The sequence below is a fragment of the Sinocyclocheilus grahami genome, unplaced genomic scaffold, assembly GCF_001515645.1.
Source record: "Sinocyclocheilus grahami isolate Dianchi unplaced genomic scaffold, SAMN03320097.WGS_v1.1 scaffold99.1, whole genome shotgun sequence".
Taxonomy (NCBI): domain Eukaryota; kingdom Metazoa; phylum Chordata; class Actinopteri; order Cypriniformes; family Cyprinidae; genus Sinocyclocheilus; species Sinocyclocheilus grahami.
In genome coordinates, this window is record NW_015505278.1 from 1,526,144 (window position 1) to 1,548,377 (window position 22,234).

Below are 22,234 nucleotides of genomic sequence, written 5' to 3' on the forward strand. Positions count from 1 at the left end.
TCTGATTGGTTTGTGACCTTGCAGGGCTCATAGTAATTTTGTGCTCTGGTACAGATGCATAAAAGCCACAGGGCATTCCAGAAGTTAAGATGGTATACCCTTGTTTCCAGCATCCATTTGTGCCAGAGGGTGATGGTTGAAGGAATGAGAGATATTTAATTACATCCCTTACGGTGGTGTCTCTCCTCCCCACCCTTCATGACCCATTCTGGGGCACTGCATAGAAGAGCAGAGGGGGGGCGGGGGAGCATTTTCCTGGTCCCGTGAATTTGGAAACCATGAGGCTGCTAAGCATTCCTGTGGCCTGTCCACAGGCATTATCCTAGAATTCCTGGAACGTTGTTAAAAGGATTCAATGTAAAATGCTTTTCCCCTCTCTAACCCCTTCCATTCCTTTCTCTTAGTTCTTGGCGGTGAAAGCCTAACACCAGTGATACCACTAAAGGCTTATGCTTGCGTCCTTCTGAATCCTGGGCAACTTCTTAGTGACCATATAATTCTAACTAGATGTCTAACTGCAGCTGTGTCTGATTTCCTCGCCTCTCAGTCTCTTATATTTTTTATCTTTATTCCCTCTTTTCTTTTTCTCTGTCATCACTTTTCTCTTGTGATTGTGATAACTCTGTGCTCTGAGGTGGAATTTTGCTTTCAGAGTTGGTTATGTTGGTTTAAGCGTGGTTTGATGCTTGTACAGAAACAAATTATTGAAATGTGATCCATATAATGTTCTGGCACCATCCAATGATTTAATACTCTCAGGGTTATTTTGGAGTCTGTTTATATTTCTTCATTTGTGTGTGTCTTTGGTAATTGCTAAACAAACTCTGAGTCCGCTAGTGACCCATAGTGAAAATATGTTGTTCCGGCAACAGGGTGCAAGGCGGGGACATGTTGGCGGCCAGAAAGTTAAAGCTCTGAAAGGAGTACACTGCGGTTTAAGGAAATTTGCTGCTTGCTCCCAGTTCTCAGTCAGCAACCTCCTCTGGAGAGTCAGGGAATCTGGAGAATGTTCTCTCAGTTATAAAGACTTCTCGTAACAAAATGAGCAATTTTGTTCTCCTTTTCAAACCTCAGGATGAAGTCTTTATTTGTGTAGCTGATTTTCTAAAGAACATAAAATTATATATCATTTAAATATTGCAGGCTCTAAGGTACTGTTGAGGTTTGAATATTGCCCTGAGTGTGTGTGTATTAAAGGGGTCATATGATGTTGCTAAAAAGAACATTATTTTGTGTATTTGGTATAATGTGTTTAATGCGGTTTAAGGTAAAAAAAAAAACACATTATTTTCCACATACTGTACATTATTGTTTCTCCTCTATGCCCCGCCTTTCTGAAACGCGTAGATTTTTACAAAGCTCATCGGTCTGAAAAGCGAGGTGTGCTGTGATTGGCCAGCTATCCAAGCGTTCCTCAAGTATATTACGGAAATGTTACGCCTCTTACCATATTGTGATGCCGTGTCCCGGGCCAGAGTGACGAGACAAAAACATTAAAACCCATTATAAATGAGGCATTTGTTGCATCCAGTGGGGACATAATTACGGATTATAATGGACTTATACTGTCTTTTTACACATTCTGGAACAGTGTTGTAAATACAACTTAACCACTGATTTCTAGTCGTGTCCTCTTTTGGAAGGCCAAACAAAGTAGTTTCGCTTTCACAACGAAACACACAGCATCACACACGGCGGGCTTGAGGGAGCGGTGGCCGGCGGGCTAGAGAACGGTGCGGCCGGCGGATTCGACGAAGGAGCGGCAACCACATGTGACTACCCCGGACCCGACTCCGCTTTGTCCACGGTGAAAGCCGATCCGGCGATCCATAGTGCAAAGTTGATGTATTTCCTCAGCGACCAGCACAGATCAGCTCTAGGCATGACGAAGCGGATATCGTCCTCTTTTGGAAGACCAAACGAAGTAGTTTCGCTTTCACAATGAAACACACAGCGTCTTCACGACATGACGGCCGCGACAACAGCAATACTACAGCGAGAATAAAAGTTGCGCCTTCTTTCTTTGCGTGAACATTTGGGCGGCGTTATGCAAATCTTCCCACATCGTGACGTAGACATGTGGGGGCGTGTTAGAACGAGCCGTTTTAGGTAGGTGTGGCTGACTCTTAACTTTTATAAAGAATATCTCTTTGGATTTGAGACTTTAGTCTTTGCAACTTTACAGGTCTTCTTTATGCACCAAGAGCTTGTAACACTCCAAAGAGAAAGGAAAATTTGAAATCACATCATATGACCCTTTTAAGTAGATACACTTCAAAAGTTTTGGGTCAGAAAGATTAAAAAAAAATCGAAATCAGTTCAATTCAAAATAACTGTTTCCTGTTTTAATGTATTTTAAAATGGAATTTATTCCTGTGATGGCAATGGTGATTTAAAAAAAAAAAAAAGTCATTACTCCAGTCTTCAGTGTTACAAAATCCTTTGAAAATCATTAATAAGCTGATTTGCTGCTCATGAAACATGTATTATTATTATTACAAATGTTGAAAGCAGTTGTGCTGCTTAATATTGTTGAAAGTGATACATTTCCTCAGAATTCTTTGATGAATAGAATGTTTAAAAACTGCTTTTATTTGAAATATAAATCTGTTATAACAATGTGAAAGTCTTTACTGTCACTTTTGATCAATGTAATGCAAACTTGCTGAATAAAAGTATTTTAAAAACTTTTAACGTAAATTTCTTTAAAAAAATAACAAGAACCATACTGACCCCAGATTTTTCATGGTAGTGTATCTACCTTGTTTGTAATATAAGTTTTTGTAAACTCTCATAATTTCTTTTTCATATTGTTTGGGGTACAGGAGGAAATTTAGAGCAGGTACAGAGAAATGATTAATGGGAGTGTCCCATTCAAGGTACATTTACACTTACAGTATCAATGTGTCATTTAGTTTCAGGCAGTTGCTGCTCAGCATGTACCAACATGCAGGCTTTGGGGAAAAATGTATCTATACATGACATGATTTTCAACTAACAGTTTCTAGTTAAGTGAAAGCGAAAGGTTGTGACCCTGCAGCTTGTAAAGTCAAAACGAAAACTAACCACTACTGAACATTGATTAATGTCAAGGCATAATGTGATCATTATTGAAGAAGTGGAAATACCGGCTAAGAGATGAGTGAGCTTACGGAGCAAATACATGTTGCTTTGGAAAATGAAACTGAAATCTAGCTAGATGTGGGATTTCCAGCTGTTTCCAAAATTGCTGTTTGGTATTTCCCTGTCAAGCATGTGCGTTTGAGAGAGTGAATCACTGCTGTAAATCGTCAATCTGCTCTCTGTGTGATTGCAACTGTTATACACATAATATCAATGCAGTCAACACTGTTGTTTTTGTGTTAATGTTTATCTAGTTAAAGATGAAGAATTCAAACCAATATTGGACCCCACTGACTTTTATTTTATGGAGAGAAAAAAGCACATACTGTAGGCGCTTTGAAATATTATCTTTTATGATCCACAGAAGAAAGTAAGTCATACAGGTTTGGAACGACATTGTGGTGAATAAATGATGACAGAATTTTCATTTTATTGGGTGAACTGTCCCTATAAATGTTGCGTTTATTGTGAGCTCTGACATATTATTTTGTGAACTGATCAAACACATTAGTGTAGATGATGCAAATCCAATTTCCTGTCCTCTTTCCACTACAACAGAGACAGAAAGACCCAAATTAAGATAAGAATAAACTAATTTGTTCAGTAAAGACTTTCCAATAAGATTTCCAATCAATTTCCTGTCATCCACTGACAGTTCAATGATTGTGTGAAGCATAGAACTGATCTGCAAGGTTATTTTCCACCTTTGCGGGGTTGGGTTGGGGGTGGGCTTTTAAGACCACCTCTGTCCCACATTCTCTTTTAGTGATGTCAGTAGGATGAACCAGAGCCTGATTGTGTGTTTGTGTTTTTAATGGAGCCTCTTGGTCAACCGCAGTCTCCCTGAACCCTAACCTGCCTGGTTCAGTAGCTAAGGTCAGACAGATGGCAGTGAAGGTGTGCAGGAAAGAGAGATTGAGGATGAAACCATATGGGACATGCTCTTCTTCTCACCCTGTTCAGCTACAGCCTCCCACAGATCAGCTCTTTGTGTGGTTCCTTAGAAAGTAGGAGAGATAGAAAGTTTGAAAGAACGAAGACTGCCACAGAACTTCAATTGTACAAGCAAACCAACTCTCCTAGATTTTCCTGTCTTTGCTTATGGAAAATAAGTAAAAACGAATGAGGAGGAGTGGAGATGTAGGAAGGAGAAAGAAAAGGAAATGACACAGGCAGTGCTCTCCTCAGACCATTTCTCCATAGTCTGCCTAAACAAGCCAGTGACAGGTGTCACAGTTTAATCGTCCCCCATTTGCTTCCTCTCAATGCCCAGTGAGTGTGTCACGTTTAAATCCATTTCCCCTGCTCCTTCTCAATGGCGTGCTGGTGTGTGTCAGTGAAAGGCCTGTTCGAGGCGCTGTCACAGGTCTCCAGGGGTCAGACAGATGAGCTGCCCTGCTTGTATGGAGTCAGTGAGGGAGCAGATATTCTCTGAGCAGGGGGTTGACATCTTTCTTTGCGGCAGCGTCCCATTCAGCCTTATGAGGATGGCACTGACATGCAACTTCTCTCTCACTTCAGCATGAACACAAACTGTCAACTGATTCCTGCTTCTCCAGCTTACCCTTTCCTGAATTTCTCTCTCGTGTATATAAACACAGTGGATGATGTGGAAGATCAAGGAATCTTAAAAATATAGTTCACCCTTCATTCATTCCACCTCATGGTGTTCCAATCCTGTATGACTTACTTACTTTTGCGGAACACAAAAGATATTTTGAAGAATGTTTCAGCATATTAGGAAAGTTGACAGGATCCAGACTTTTCAAGGTCCAAAGAGGACATTAAAGTAACTTGAAATTAATCCATACAACTGACTGGTATATCTGAAGTGACAAGATCACTTTGTATGATGAACTAATTTTATGCCTCTTTGCTCTCGAATCAAAACAAAAGACTGGTCAACACATGTATACGCAGGCTACATCAAATATGGCAACACAAACTTCAAGATGTTTGGCTACTTGACCTGCAGTAACCAGTGAGATTTGACAATAGTTGAAGGTTGATTTTAAACTACTCCAGATCAAAACGGACTTTCCTGTTGTCCAGCAGCCGGACTGGAGCTCCATCACTTTTCATGAGTGTAGAATAGAATGTATTTGTATATTTGGATATAGGGGTCATTTATGGGACCCACATATCTGTGGTTTCCCTCAGTTCTGACCCTTGGTTCTGGTAACTTGCACTCTAGGAACCCTGTTTTAGTCTGTTTGGATGGATTGTATGTTCCTGTGCCGAATGTTCCTGTGTGTAGAACATCTGGCTGTAAAGGAGACAATAATTGGAGAACAAATGCCATATCAAGTTTTAATTATTAACTGCAGGTGGAGACAAGTAGTTTTTATTGATGATTATCATTATTTTTTTATTGATTATTATTATTTTATTGATTATTACTGATGCATACTGTTAAGAAATAAATATTTAAGAATTGGTGATACCCTGCAGCTATACAGAGGTTGTATTTTCCAATAGATAGATAGTTACATCTTAGAAAGCAACTTACACATTTGGAACATCTCAAGAAATATAAGCAGTCCATGACGGATCACTTCTACATATCTGATCTATAGAACATCTTTCTTAACCTTTTGAAAGCAATGTCTGGAAAAAAAAATATTTTCTTTTCTTAGATGCACTTGGAATCTTCCTTTTTTTAACACTACTTTCATGCCCAGAGCAACATTGTTGTGCATATTCATATTTTTAATGTGCACACATAGCTGTTTATGCATGCTATCTGCAAACTTCACTCAGTGTATTATTTAGAGCGCACAGCTGACAACTCTAAGTGATGAGGAAAGAGAACGGGGGAGTGAATGGGAAGATACATGAATGTGACGTTTTGGACCGTGAACTCATCCTGGCCCTGGCGCACGCTGGCTGACCTTCCTCTAGTTAACAGCCAGAACCAGACCAGGTGTAATCACTTTCTCCAGCCTTCCGCCAGTCTTTCCGTCCAAGGGAGAGAGAGTAAGCGAGTAGGGGGTGGGCCAGTCGAGTGGCCTCCGGCTGACCCTGCTCGCATTCCCTCGGAGCCAGTGGACGATAAGCCTGACGTGCTATCTGTCTCGCTCTTTCTCCCTGTCCGTCTCTCACAGGCTCAGTCGGTATTGGCAGGCCGAGGGAGGTTTGTATGGTAAAGCAGTAAGTCTGTGTGTGTTATGCATGTTATTCATGCTGGAAAGTGGGAGAGAGAGAGAAGGGGGGAGCTGACCCTCCGGTAACCTTGGCTTTGGTCCAGTCAGGGAGTCAGCCAGGATCTAAAGTCTGAGCCCCTCACCCCGTACAACTTCACCTTCTATTCAGATCAGTCCCACGCCAGGAGCTATGCCCTTACGGGAGAGCATGGGGGTACAGAAAAATAGAGCCTGGTATTATTTTCACATTCACTCTCCCCCACCCCCTGTTTCTTTTTCCTCTAATTTTCTTTCCTTATTTTTTTGTTTTCCTCCTCTGGGAATTTCTACTTAAAGGCTTGACGGAGATGTTGTTTTACCGGTCTTGCCTCTTTAATAACCTCCATCTCAACCCTCATCACCTTCTTACTGGAAAGCACAATGTGTCGTAGGCCATTTACAAATGCCAATTTATTTGTCATTAAGTAATGTAAATAGGATTTGGTGAATTCCATTGGGATAACAAGCACCAACCTGACCCTTAGTTTCATTTTGTTTTGTTTTTCTCTCTCTCTCACTCTCTCTTTCCCTTTTTTTGGCAGCTGTTTATCTGTTTGTCTTCATGCTGTGGTGATCATGAGTAAGCAGTATTCAGTCTGTAGCCTTTTGGTGACCCTGATCATGAGGGCTGTCAGAGTTCACGTCCATAGAGATAGCACCACGCCATCACCAAAAAAGCCTTTTATCAGATTATATCGTTATTCATGCCCTGTGAAAGGGGTAGGAGTTCTGTAATGCAGGTTTATTGTCTGTCACCACACCACATGCACAAACACACGCAGATCCACATTCCATCTTCATTTTCCTCCAGCAGATGTAAGAGCCTTTTTGATTTGTCCATCTCCTGTAAGCCTCAATAAGGATCTTTTCTTATAGACACGAGACACCCTTGACACAAATATGATTTCTGGAAACCGCCTCAACAAAAGACACTGCGTCATGCTGGTAATAAAGCAGTTTTGAATTTCCATTTCATATTTGAATATTCCACAGCATTTCATCCCGTTTTAGCACATTTTGGAATAGAGCACAATATTCAAGTTCCAGAAGTAAAAATTCCATGTTTTCTCCATGAACAAAGTGATTTTTCTACAATGACTTACAAAACCTTTGAAGACAGACCTTTAAAAAGTTATTTCAACTTCATTTTTTTAAGGAAATTGTTTAAAATCCTAATTCCTGATGAAAAATTGCTCTACTGTGTATGTCTGTGTGTGTGTGTGTGTGTGTGTATACATATACACTATCGTTTTAAGTGTAAGTTTGAGGTCTGTAAAAAGTGTCCTATGCTCACTAAGTCTGCATTTATTTGATCAAATCTAAGTAAAATAGTATAACCAAATGCTTATTTGGTGCTCAAGAAACATTTCTTATTATTATCAAAGTTGAAAAACGTTGTGATGCTTAATACTTTTATGAAAACCATGATGCGTTATTTCATGAATAGTTCAAAAGAAGCATTTATTTAAAATACAAATCTTTTGTAACAATGTAAAAATCTTTACTGTCACTTTTGATCAAGGATTTTTCCTGTAATGTGAAGGCACAAATCTTTTGTGTACATCCTTTTCTTATATATTTACCTCAGAATAATTGTAATTTATGTCAGTGTGAGTACATTAGATGACATACTATACGTAGATCAGACGCAGTACATTATTTTGACTACGTGTATTTAAGAATGCTAAAACTCTCTAGTAAATATTTCAACCTCATTCTTTTTTCTGTTCTTTGTTCCTCTCAGCTTTCCTGTCGGTTTTAGATTCTTGCTACCAGCTCTTAGCTCTGACCGTTCTGTCACACTGCTGCCCCAGCAATAACTTTTACCTTGTCGGAATCCACAGGAAGGTAAAAGAGAGGTCATGTCTTCCCCAGGCCAGTGCCAAGTTTTTCAGTCTAACAGTTATTAATTATCACCAGCAACTCCTTTAAACGGTTTGTGTGGATAAAATGGACAGTGAGAATGAGCTCATTCTCCACCTACAGATATTGCTCATTCATTTATTAACACTCATTCTTAGTTGATCTGTCCTGCATTGGACCGAAAGGGCTTGTGACTGTTTTGTTGTCATTTTGACCTGGCAATAACTCTCTCTTCTGAATGGACAGGAAGTTGAAAGTGAGGCCACCTCTTCCCCTAGGCTAACGTAAACGCTGTCAAATGTCCATGAATTACAGTCTGTAACTCAATTAAAATAAGTGTCAAAACAATTCAACCAGAAGTTCACAGAGAGTATACAGATTTACAGTTGTCATATATTAATTATAAATGTATTATTATATAATTTTTTTTATTTAATATTTGAAACTTTTTGGTTCACTTTTTGTGATACTTCTGTCATAGTTTGCCATCCGATTTTACTAAGATTTCAGTGAACCAGGTTTTTCTAAGGTTCACTTACACAGCCATTTACAATCTTTAGATGTTTCAGAAATGGGACTGTTTTACATTCTGTGGGATTTAGCCACTTTCATCAGGTCTCTATGACCGCTTCACCACGCCATAACCCCCGAGATAACTCTTCCTTGTCTGAAGAGGACAGGAAGGTAAATTTGAGGCCAAGTCTTCCCAAGACTACGGCTCCTCAGACGTTGTAGCCTCAGGAAGAGGGCTGTTTTCACTTGTCCCTGATGTGGCTTGCTAACAGAGAAAAAAAGGACTGATAACAGAACAATGACCCGAGTGGAGTTCAGCTTAGAGGCAGAGTGTATCGGCCACTGCAACCATCGCCATCTTGACCACCCACTGACCCCAACCTCCCTCATGCTTTTTGGACATGCTTAGAGTTCCCTCAGCAAAAGTTCACTTTGCAGTTAGAGATTAGCATTGTCTTGTAGTGACTTGTTCTATACACACCCAGTAAGAGAAACTCTGTATCAATTAAGTATTGTCACAGAGTTAAAAAGGTGTAACCTTAATCTCATGAACTCTTTGTATCTTGCAGTCTGTGTTTGTTTTAATTTAGACTGAGAGATGTTTGTACCCTTTTTAATCGAGTTACGGCTGTCAGAATACTTCAGGCTGGAGCTTCTGCTCTGCTGAAATCTTCTGAAGCCCTCTCGAGACTTCTGTCCGGTCTTAATCATGTAGGTCTCTGCTTCTCTTAATGTAATTATATGAGCCACTCAGTTGTGGCACAGCCCCACCATCATCCTAGCAGAGTGGACCAATGGGAAGTGGTTATTGTTCATTTTTAAACTCTGTTCAGAGTTCAGTGCCGGGTGAATTCTATTTGAATGAGCGCATAACTATGCCCTACTCACTCTGAATTGTACAGTCTCTTTTTGGTACACCCTATATGTAGACCTACTTCACTGCCATTATTTTGACATAATAATATGCAGCAAAATTCATGTTTATAGCACTTAAAGGGTAGTTAATCCAAAAATGAAAATTCTGTCATGGTTTACTGAACCTCGTGTTATTCTTATGACTTGCTTGCTTCTGCAGAACACGAGAAGAGTTTCTGAAGAATATTGGTGTCAGAACAAGATTAGACTTTCATGGTACGGACACAAAAAAAGAAAAGAAAAAATGGTAAGATATTTGCATTCCACAGAAGAAAGTCAGTCATAACTTTGGAGCGACATGAGGATAAGTAAATGATAACACAATTTTCATTTTTGAGTGAGCTATGCCTTTAAGATTGTTGGCAAGATTTTTATTTTTTGGTTTTGTCTCTTATTCCTCTCTATACTCTTTCTCTTGTTTTGATTGACAGTTGCTGTTATCTCCAGCACTGGTGCTTCTAGGACTTTGTCAGTTGAAAGTGTTTTTTGACAGAAAAGAAAGCACATGTTCAACATTGTTAATCCTTGATGATTGACATGAGTATACTTTAAGAGCATGTATGTTTGCATAGACTGAGATTTGTGTTTGAGTGTCTCATGCTTGCTGTTTTGCTGGACGCTTTAGCGTAGATGGAGCCTAAGCCAAGATAACCTCTGTGGATAACCTCTGACCTCTGTGTGCTACTACTGTGCGGACTGAAATATGGCTTTAGAAACAGGGATCCACTTTTCCTTTTTTTTTCTTCTTCTTCAGTACCCAGCTACCGCTTATCATTTTCCTCCTGGTGGACTTTGACTGATGTTGAATGATATTTTAGTTGCTGCTCCTTCCCCCTTTTTTCTTTCCGCTGCTCTCTCTGCATTCACATGATCCAGAACCATAGATAGTGAAGCGAAGTGTTTTTGATTCAGACTTCTCTGTTCATTATCTGTGCAGGTCAATTTTAAGATAAGACGCTTTTCCTGACCTTTCTCAGTAACGTTAGCAGATTTCTCACAGAAACCTCTAGAAATTACCATAAGCGGTGATCATATCAGAATGCATGGATGTTAACTAGCCACCTTAAAAGTTGTGAGTTTGAAACCCCCTTGTTAATTTACTTGGGGTGGACAGGATGATTGAGGTTCATCAGTTATTTATTCTATAAAGCTACAAATTTGCTCGTCAAAACTTTTTGCACCTCTTTCTTGCATCTCTTTTTACTCCTTTTGAAAATGCTGCAATACAATATTGATTTGAAGAAAATTAGGTATTGAAACACTTTGACAGGGAATCAGTGATAAATGTCAGAGACATATATAATTGAACACTTAAAATGGATAGTTCCCCCCAAAAAGGAAATGATTGCTTTATATGATGAACAGATTCAATTTATGCTTTGTCACATATAAAATTGATTAATGCACGTACATGGAGAACATCAAATGTAATAAAAAAGATTCTCAAACATGCTTGACATGTGAGAACCAATTAGGTTTGTTCTTGTCTGCTACGTAAGCATGTTTGAGCTTCCGCAAGAACCAATGAAGTTTGTTATTGTGCGTTAAGCATGTACTGTTCCACTTCCATTTCCCTTTGCTCTCTGTATGTGCATTGATCAAATATTTGTTTTTTTTAAGCGTCAGAGTTTTGGAGGAATCAACTCCAATAGTGGGACAAATCTCCCAGCAGGTTTCAAAAATATCTTAATTTGTGCTTCAAAGATGAATAAAAGTTTTATGGGTTAGGAAGAATGTAACAAAGTATTTGATGACAAAATTTTCAGTTTTGGGTGAGCTTGGCCTTTAAACTAGGAGAATTCTTATTCTTTTTACTGAGTACATGAGAAAACTGTTTACATGTCATTTGAAGAGGCCAACAAAGCTACTTCCTATCCTCTTTGATTATCCTCTTGATTTCACTTTTTTCTTTCTCTCAGATCTCATATGCTCATATTTGCTCCCAGCAGACATTTACTACTGCTGTATCTATATCGGATTTGCTCATCATTCACATTTACGACTATGCACTTGAGCTCCATTTGCTACGGTTCAAATCACAACTCGCATACCAGCCCATTGTGACTCATCCCATGTTTAGTAGACTTTTAAAACACATTTTTATTAAGACGGAACCTGAAGCTACTCTGCCAGATAACTGAGTAGGTCCTTCTGAATATAGGACACGTTTTACTTTGGCCTCTTTTCCTGGTTGTTTATGGTGAGGGTTATTGTTATTGCTTTCTTTACTAAGCTGATCTCTCTTTTCTGTGCTGGATATTATCAATGTTGTCATTATTCAGGCTCAAGCTCAACTGACTTTGGCCTGTGTGAGCCTTTGGGGCTGTCGGCCCAGTTCTAGAATGCACTAAACAATGCTGAGAGCCAGAGGGCAGCCAGAGGTGAGAGGAGAACTAACGAGAAAAGGAGTGGCATGGATGAAGTGATAGTGGCAGTGATGGCACAAAGAGAACAAAACACTTTAGCATTAGTGACTACAGAACACAAAACTAATTGACTTTGAGGTTAAGAATGTTATCCTCTCATCTTACTTTTCCTTCTACAGATCAGCTCATTCGCATTGACCTCATTAAGTCGTAATGATTAATTGTACTTCATCGACTGGTTATTCACAAGCCGTTGTAGGTGGCTACTAGGTTACTAGGGCATATGTGATCATTACATAAGCTCCCCACCAGAGCATTTTTAGATTTATTGCAACAGTAAAGTGGCAAATCAAACCGTGTTTTTCCAGAACGCTGCCAGAAAGAGCAACAAGTCTAAGGGGAGAAAAGAATTAACACTGCAGTCAATTCCCAACACCCCCAGGCTATTAACGAGAATAGCTATTCCTGCCGCGTTCCAAACAAACAAGTACGACGGTCGGAATAACTGTTATAAGCCCTTATCCAAATGGCCGAGAGCGGAGAGAGAACCAGGGTTGACGCTGAGGCTGAGGGAGAACTGAGAGCAACACACCAATGTGCAACGTCATGTTTTCTTTTTCTCTCCCTTTCTCTCCATCATTCTTTCTTTTAGAAGAATGAAAGGAAGTGATAATCCAGCGCCCGCCCGCCCCCATACTCCAGCTCCTCTCTAGCATGGCCCTCTGTTTGTTCAGAGAGGGGCTGATAACACTATCGGGGGTCACGCTGAGGTCAAAGAGAGAGACCGAGTGGAAGTTCATTGAGAGGTGAAGGCGGGGTGGAGAGGCAGAGCGGAAAGGTGAAACCCGGGTCATGGACGAGTTTGACACACTAGCTCGCGCTGTGTGGTATGCAAGTGCATTCAAATTGCAAATGACAGCGGCAAAACCTGACTTCTTTCTCTCTCTCTCCTCCTCAGCCTTCCTCCCTTGGTGGTTCTGTACAGACCATGCCAGCAGGAAGAAGAGAAAAGAAAGGAACAAACAAGTTATGAATGCAAATCCAAAAATCACTTATCTTACGCAGGTGCTTATCAGCCATCGCACAGGGTGTGTGCACGTGGTTTGAAGAGCGGGTGGTTAAACTTGTTGTTTGTTAAAAGTTTGATTTCAGATGGACCTAAATAATAAGTGCTTATTTAAATGCTTTAGTCTGAAATTGTACCAGTCCGTTATTTTATCATGAACTAAAGTTGAATTCACTTTTACTGTTACTTGGTCAAATTTACAATTGTTTTCATGGGCGAAATCCGGGCATTTCAATAGGAATCCACGCAATCGTGAACTTCCCATTAAAAAGCAAAAGAATTTCCCACACAGATTTCATAATGACTAACAGAAATCTCCTTAAGTTTGGAAGTGACTTTTGTGTGAGCTGTGCTTCATACATTGATACTGTACAGTATTGATAATGGACCTTTTTGCCTGCAAAATTTCACTAATGTGATCACAGTTTAGCAGGCCATGAAATTTTGCTATTTAACTTAACAGACCTAGATAATGCAATTTTAGCTTGGCTTCGTCTTAGATGTATAAAAATCAATCAAACTTCAGTTGTCCTCAGCTTTGTGTGGTTGTGCTGAAATACAGAGGTGATATGTATTTAATCCTAGAATTTTCAATGTATTCTTGGAAAGACAGCTAAAGACTGTTTGTCTATACAAAAACCTGCAGTCAATTTCACATACTTATAGCCATGTCTTGCTGTCATGGATGTATTTTTCTCATGCACACATAGGCACACATTTTTTTGCGTCCGTTGATGTGTCTTTACAATTGAATACAGAGACTTTTGTGTAGTCATTTTCCTTTTTTCTGTTTGCAAGTTTGATGACATGTTTGATTGTGTTTGTTTGCATTCCCAGCACTGAATCTGCGTCTAAATGTGTGTGTTTGTGCGAGTGGGTTTGTTTGGGAGGGAGGAATGTGCTCTGTTGTTTATTGAGCCAGTGCTGTGGGGTGCACTTTTGGCCAGGCTCCAGCAAGGTCAGTAGCTGTCCGGGTCAATCACGGGTCATTGCCGGCCCATTATCGGGTCAGGTCCGGGTGAAAGAGTGTAAATGGCTGTTCTCTCTTTAACCTCCCTCCATTCTCCTCTAATCCCCTGCTTTGTCATGTTGCTTTCCTCTGTGTCTCCTCTATAATCTCATTTAAGGGGCCCTGCTCACTTATGTAACATTGGGAGAAGTGAACTAGCCTGATCTAACAAGGGCCAGCGATAGTGTTTAATGAACTTTAATGATTTCTCTTTGTCTTTTCTTCCCTGCACCACCACTGTCCTCTGTTTAGTTACTGGATCTCTTCACTCAGTGGGACTGGTCCACGTATCTGGCTGACTACGGCCGACCCACCTGCAAGTACCTGAGAGTCAATCCTCACACGGCTCTGGCCCTCCTAGAGAAGTGAGTCTCACTTGCCACTCTCTTCTCCTCACTCATCAAACCACATGCACTTTTGTCAAGACATCAGATCAGATGCAAACCATTTTTTTCCCTCTCATCTCTCATCTGTTACTCATGAGCAGGATTTCTCGGTCGTAAGTACTCTGCATTTGGTATTTGTGATGAGAGTGCTCTTTTACATGGGTAATTTTCATTAAATGTCCAAGTTGTTTTTCACCCTGAAAAAGAAGGAAAAGAAACAATATTTTAAATAGAGGAAATTAACCCTTTTTATGGTTTTAGTATTGTGACATTATTTTTATGGCAGTTAAGCATATACCTAAATTTTATAGCATATACCATTATTATATAACTAAAAATCTCACTCTTGTCATACAGTAATGAAAAACTATCTGTCCAGATACAATGATTAATATTTATAGAATTCAAATCTAATTTTGTAAATAAAATATAAAATCTTAGTCATTTTTATATTACAAAATTAAGTACAATAATACTACCATGATGATAATATAACAATACTGATACTTACAATTACAATGTTCTTTAATAATGTACTTTGCAGTAAAAATTTTTTATATCTTTGCCCAGTGTATATTAATGATAACATATTTATCAATCATCATATAAATACACAATACATACAAACACAAACACACACACAAAAATAATAATAATATATTATTTATATTTTTAGTTTTTTGGAGTGAAATACGGCCTGGACCTTTCTTAACATTTTTTTTTAATGTTCACTCACATGTTCAGTGTGTGTTAAGTTTGTAAGGTTTGGTTCACATTATGACTTTTGCTGTACATTATATACAAGAGTGAGTGTTAATGTCAGTGTTTTGCATGCTGTCATTAAAACTCCTTATGTGTTTGCAGAATGTATGCATTCCTCAGTGTTGTGTATGTGTGCATTTGCTAGACTTCGATCACTTCTGCTTTCCTCTGTCACTCTCTTTTTCTTTGCCTCCCTCCTTCCCTTCTCTGGCTGTCCTCTTGTATCTGTGATATAAAGCAGCAGTGGATTGGCATTACACAACCACACACACACACACTCGCCTGATCCCATTAGAGCTGCACTTACCTCAGCCTTACCCTCTTGCCTCTCTGTCTCTGTGAAAGTGATCTGTATTATTTAGCCCGGGCCAGGGTTAGCACACCACTAAACACGAATACTGTGTGTGTGTGTGTGTGTGTGTGTCTGGAATCAGAGCACGACTGGCTCGTTGAGGAGAAAAGCTTTCCTTTATTGGAGTGTATTTGAAAAGACAAGGATTTTAGTTGCTTAGAGGGGGGAAAGGAAGATTAAATGTAAGAACATGAGTTTTAGTTTGTTTTAAAAAACTCATCCAGTAAAATCTTTATTGTTTCTAAGTGGATTAAGCATCCAAACTGAGGAAGTGAAGTCGGATCAGCAGTGATGTGATTGTGTATCACCTCATTGCAGGGATAGCCAATATTTCAAGGGTACTGTTGCATATCCAATTTTCTAACATTCAGAACAAGAAAAAATGTGGAATAAGAAAAATATTGTATAGAAATGCACCAAACTCTTAACAGTCATAACAAAACTTTGAATCATTTTCAGATGTACATACATGTTGCTGGGGAGAAAATGCTAAATGTAAACAACAAAATGCACGTTAACGTCGGTGTGAGGGACACAAAATATGGTTTGGATATGGTTTTATAAATGCTTAAAAAATGCAATTTAATTGTTGCATTTAAGATGATTGATCAATTTTGTTTTTACTACTTTTATTATTTTTAAACAAAAATGAATGACTGTTGTGAGTGTCAATTTATTTGTCAGATCCAAAAGTGATTACATTACATTAATACATTGACAATTGTTTGCTTTTTTATTTTTAAGTGGCACTCCTAGTTCCCCGTAGCATCTGTCCACATTAGGCCTGTGTCCTCATCTACACAAGGTAGAAGTGAAATATGGTAGAAATATGAAAATTCACTTGCAGCGAGAATAAACATGGTTTGTGCCGACCACAGTATGTTTTGTGCAATGAATTATCGCCAACCAAGAGCATTAAACCATCAAAATTCAAGAAACATTTTAAACCCAGACACTCAAACTATAAAGACAGGTCTGTTTTGTGTTAATAATTTTAGTTTACAGTAAACAGTTTTGCTTCTGTGTCGGGTCGGTAGCTGATCTCCGATGTAAAATCCTTGCCTGAAGCAGAACCAGTTGAGCGTCACTTTTCTAATACTCTGTCCACTTCAATCTCCACTTCTTGTTTGTTGAACTCCAGAAGCAAGACACAAACTCTTATGCTCAGCAAAGCAAGAATTCCGCACTAGGTGGTGGTGGTTCTTATCACCATGGTAATCACAGGCGGCTCTCTGTAATAAAGCTGTGATGCATATCACAATGGCAGTATAGTCATGTGTCCGTGGCGATGGCTATCTTGTCTAATACTTCTAGCGAATAAGACATGCAGGAAGAGTTGATAGAAGTAGAGTGAGTGGATTTGTTCCTGGTGGTGATAATGAAATTTCTTCCGTAACAGATCGACTCTTTAACAATATTTGTAACTTGAATTGTGTTCATAAGGACCATATTCTAGACTTTGTAGTATTTTATGGTTTCTCTGAAGTTTGTGAATGTTAATTAAATGGTTTCTTGCAACAAAGTTTAGTTTTGCCCCGTTCTACCTAATGTCTAACCCTTTTTTTTTTTGTACTGTACCTTTAAAAAATTATATATGTACAGTTTAGGATCAGGAAGTTTTTTTTAAAGGAAATGAATACTTTTATTCTGAAAGAACACATTAATTTGATCAAAAGTGATAGTAAGACAATGTTTAGTTCACCCAAAAATGAAAATTAGCCTGAGTTTTACTCACCCTCAAAGCATCCTAGGTGTATGTGACTTTCTTCTTTCAGACGAATCCAAACAAAGTTATATTAAAAATGGTCCTGGCTCCTCCAAGCCTTACAATGGGGGTAAGTGGTAGGGCTGCACGATAAATCGAAATGGAATCGAGATCTCGATTTGACAGAAGCTGCGATTGTAATGCGTATCTTTCAGTGAAGCACGGTTCTGTGATCAGCAGTAAATCTCCATCCAAAGGCCAGAGGGCGCTCTCGCACTGAAACTCCAAATACGCCTCGCAGAAGAAACCCAGAAAATGCCTATGGTTGCAGCTGAATAAACAGAAGATTCAATGTGACTAATAAACACACGACTACGGCAATATACGGTTTATCTGAGTTCTTATTATTATAATTTTCATTAAAATAAAGTATATTTATAATGCAATGCCTTTATCACTGATTAAATACTATGAAATATGTTGCGTGCCTTATTCTGTGTAAGAAGCCACATCATCTCACAGAAGGATTTATTTCAAACACTTGACTGACGTTATGAAGTGAGTTTGGAGTAAAAATATGTTATTAAATGTGGTATTTTCACATGCTTTCAGATGGAGCAGCATTTACTTCACAGAGCCATAGTTCACTGATTTCTTTGATTTCAGAATCGCGCAATAAAATTGTCTGCGTAACTTGTCAGTGAACTACGGCTATGTGTAGTAAATTCTGCTCCATCTGAAAGCACGCAATGATGATTTACTGCTGATTACAGAACCGGCTTTTTTAACAAAATGTGCATGACAATCGCATTCGATTAATCATGCAGCCCTAGTAAGTGGGTGTTCGGTTGTCAACAGTTCAGAAGACGTGAAATACAGTGCGCGCATCCATAATAAAACATGCCTCACATGGCTCCGGGGGATGAAAAAAGGCCTCCTGTAGCGAATAGTTATATTAAAAATTGTCCTGGCTATTCCAAGCTCTAAGCCCTAGTAAGTGGGTGTTCGGTTGTCAACAGTTCAGAAGACGTGAAATACAGTGCGCGCATCCATAATAAAACATGCCTCACATGGCTCCGGGGGATGAAAAAAGGCCTCCTGTAGCGAATCCATGCATTTTTATAAGATAAATATCCATATTTTAAACGTAATAAACACTTTTCTCACATTTCCGGTATTCTGTCATATGCGGAAGGTGATCCAACAGATGACGTAGGACGTCGGCGTTGCATGATTACTGACGAGCGCGGAGAGAGAACAAAACAAAATGCCGGTCACGAATTAGAAGCACAAAACAAAGATTTGTAAAGAAGAATGTCGGAGGATTTCGATACAAGCCAGGAGGAGACTGGTTTTCCTTTTGCTAAAGTAAGGAAACATTGTTTCCTTTGCTCCTGCATTTCTCAGAGGTGCGCGCATGACACCTACGTCCTACGTCATCTGTCTGCATGTCTTCCGCGTACCACAGTCAGTGGAAGTGAGAACAAAGTGTTTATTACGTTTGAAATATGGATATTTATCTTACAAAAATGCATGGATTCGCTACAGGAGGCCTTTATTCACCCCCTGGAGCCGTGTGAGGGACGTTTGATTATGGATGTGTGCACTTTATTTCACGTCTTCTGAACTGTTGACAACAAACACCCGCTTACCCCCATTGTAAGGCTTGGAGGGGCCAAGACCATTTTTAATATAACTCATCTGAATCCTGATTGGATTCGTCTGAAAGAAGAAAGTCACATACACCTAGGATGCTTCGAGGGTGAGTAAAACGTAGGCTAATTTTCATTTTTGGGTGAACTAACCATTTAAATAAAGATTTCTATTACGAAAGATGTTACAAAAGATTTATTTTGCAATATTAAAGAATAATGTTTCGCAATATTACTATTTTGCAGTGATCAAATAAATGAAGCCTTGGTAAGTATAAGAGACTTCTTTCGGAATCGTAAAAAAAAAAAAAATTAACAACCCCATACTTTCGAACTGTAGTGTTTTTGTTGACAGTTAGCTTAAAAATCTTGCTAATTTTCAGTTTAAAATGAGCAAGGAAAATACTATTTTCCATAATATTCCCCCTTTTAATTTTCAGGCTGAGGACTACAGACTGTTATTTTTTTCCCTTTTTTTTTCTTTCAATGCCTTGATGGGTCACTTCAGTATTTTGTCAAACTCTGAGAGCTTGGCCACGATTTGTCTGGTTGCGAATGAGAGGAATGTGCAGGCATTGGCTCAGTGATCTCCAGGCTACTGAGAAGAAGCATTTGGCACAAGTGGCAGGAAAGTGAGCATGTTCATTAGAACCTCCATGCAGGACTGCTCCAAGGCTCCTGCATGGCACACCATATGGAGCGCCTTTCTTACCACACAGTGGTAGTCTCAGTTAAAGTCTGTGCCCTTCCTCAAGCTCTTTAGTGGTGTAGCACTCTGTGACCGTCATGACATTAGGTTAAGTGGCCCCCTTGTTTTATATTCATTTAAGGTCTTATAAATGATGAGTTTGGATTGATTACGCTTTAGTGAAACAATGCTACTCTTTCATTCTCTGTTTGGTCTCTCTTTGTTCTGCGTTACTGCTACGAGCATTTAATTCTGAGGATACATGAAAGTCTAGAGTGTCCAAGTGGAAGAAACCAATCCATTTTTTTCTGGTTTTGTAATCTAATGATCTCATATGCTTCATTCATTGTGTGCAGGATGAAGGACACCAGCCGCAAGAACAACATGTTTGCTCAGTTCCGTAAAAATGAACGGGACAAGCAAAAGCTCATAGACACTGTCGTGAAGCAGCTGAGAAATCTCATCGCCACCAACCAGGCCTGAGAAAGCCATCGATTCAGCACACGGCCCCACGTCTTGATGAGTTGCCACCAGACTGCGCTTGCACACCTCCAATAGTTGGACATATTGTTCTTTTCGCACATAGACACCTGCACTATCATGCACGTATATAGATGCACCTCTCTGAAAGGTGCGCCTGCTAAACCATCCCGTGCCCTTGTGATATGGTATCCATGTCTTCCTTCCTCAGTTGCCTTTTATTGTCTTGTATCGGGTGTCAAAAGGACTGTTCTCCTGTCACAATTTGAATGGCCTTTACAATAGTTCTAAAGTATTATTTCTCTCATTTTGAATTTGACAAATAGTTACACTGTAATGTGGATATTACTTAAATTGCTGCAAAGTTAAAGGAAATTGGAACACTAACTAGACTTGAATATTGCTGTCATCATTTCTAACATATCAAATTTAAAGGGATAGTTCCCCTAAAAATGATCATTTACTCACCCTCCTTTCATTCCAAACCTGTATGACTTTCTTCCGTGGAACACAAAAGACTATATTTTAAGAAATGTCTCTATTTAGTTTGTCCATACAATGGAAGTCAATGATTACCAATACTATTTGGTTACCAACATTTTTCTTTTTCCATATTTTCTTTTGTGTTCTACAGAAGAAAAATTCATACAGGTTTGCAGCAACATGTGGATAAATGATGAAAGAATGATCATTTTGGATGAACTATCCCTTTAATATGTGTGAGAATATAAATTAATATTCTCACAGAGGGGTCAAGGGTTCATTTGAGTGCTGATCATAATGAGTGAAGATTTACTGAGTTCTCAATACAGGGAATCTAGTTACTGCTCTTGTTAAATCTTTTATGTGTAGTAATTGTATGCTAGACATACTTCAGCTTTAGTCTGTTTACAGCCAAGACATAGATTATAGCTTAATACCTTAAAAGAACAACAGCTGTGTGGCAGATTTGAAGAAGATTAGTTTACTATTTTCATGAAAATGATCAGGTTAAGATTAAGGTTTTGCGTTTGTTGATTGGACATCAGATATGCAGAATAGAGGCTTTTGTCTCTTGTATTAATTAATTGCAAATATATCAGCCAGCATTCAATGCCAAAACTGACTGAGGATGTGTAAGGTAGGGGAACCTTCTATTATACTGGCATAAAGATAGAGAATTACAAGAGCGGGCTAATGTCAGCACATTTATACAGACGTGAGTTTATGTACACCACTGTACATTAAAACTAATATAAATTGCTTTAAAGTATTTAAGCAGTGTCGTCTTCCCATAACTTTGATATTTTCTCTGATAGGAATGAGGGTGCAATATTGTGTATTTCTTTTCAAATGGAGTTTTAGGGAGCAGAGATTGTTGTGTTTAAAGGGAGTTTTCTTTTTCTTTCATTTCTATTTTTACTGGCACAAAAGATGTGTGTTTGAAGCCTGTCCCTTACAATGGATGCAAAACCATTAAAGTATAAAGGGAATTCTTCATTTTTAGGGACAGAATGAGCGCCACGTCAAATTATTTCGAGCTGTTTTCTGGATTCAGCTCTTTCTGTTTGTGCCTTGACTTTTTTTCATGCCAATAATTAACAGTTTTTCCCCGCACAGCACCTGGTCTTGGACATATGACCAGGGAATGGACATGAGTTGGCGTGTAAAAGCGAGCACGCATGAGTACATTCAGCCTTAGCAGACAGCTCTGATTGTAGAGAACAGTAATGACTCGAGAGAGACACACTGTACAGATTGTTGTATTAAACCACTAATGAATATTACCATACTAATAAATTCAGCAAATGCCAACAAATATGTAATAAATCAAGAGTGTGTATTTTTTATTTTGCATCTGAATTGTAATTTTAACAGCATTTTACTTTCAGTTTGGGAACAGGGTCATGAGATTTGATTGATTGATTTTTGTATTATTTGAATTTGAATGATATTATAGTATTTATTAATATTTTATTTTCTTATGGTTTTCGTTTTAATTTTTAGTATTTTTAGTGATTTTGACTTTATATATATATATATATATGTTTCTGTTTAGCTTGAATTTAGTTTAAATTTTAGTGATTTTATTACTTCAACTTCAACTTATTTTATTTTAGTTAGTTGCCAAGGCAGCATTTGGTTTAATATTTAATTGTACTTTTTGCAGCTTTATTTCAATTAACTTTTTTT

At 38.7% G+C, this 22,234-nt stretch overlaps 1 protein-coding gene across 3 annotated transcripts in view; it reads left to right on the plus strand.

Annotated features, from left to right (window-relative positions):
• Positions 1-20,545, plus strand: part of LOC107588190 (exocyst complex component 6B-like) — a 101,302-nt gene extending 80,757 nt beyond the window's left edge. For 2 of the 3 annotated variants that reach the window (XM_016276215.1, XM_016276216.1), the window contains exons 21-22: positions 14,290-14,402; positions 19,939-20,545. In XM_016276215.1, coding sequence (XP_016131701.1) covers positions 14,290-14,402; positions 19,939-20,065 — 240 coding nt within the window. In that variant the 3' untranslated portion in view covers positions 20,066-20,545. The remainder of the gene's footprint in view (positions 1-14,289; positions 14,403-19,938) is intronic. The other variant, XR_001609556.1, reaches the window with a different exon arrangement.
• Positions 20,546-22,234: the final 1,689 nt, after the last annotated feature.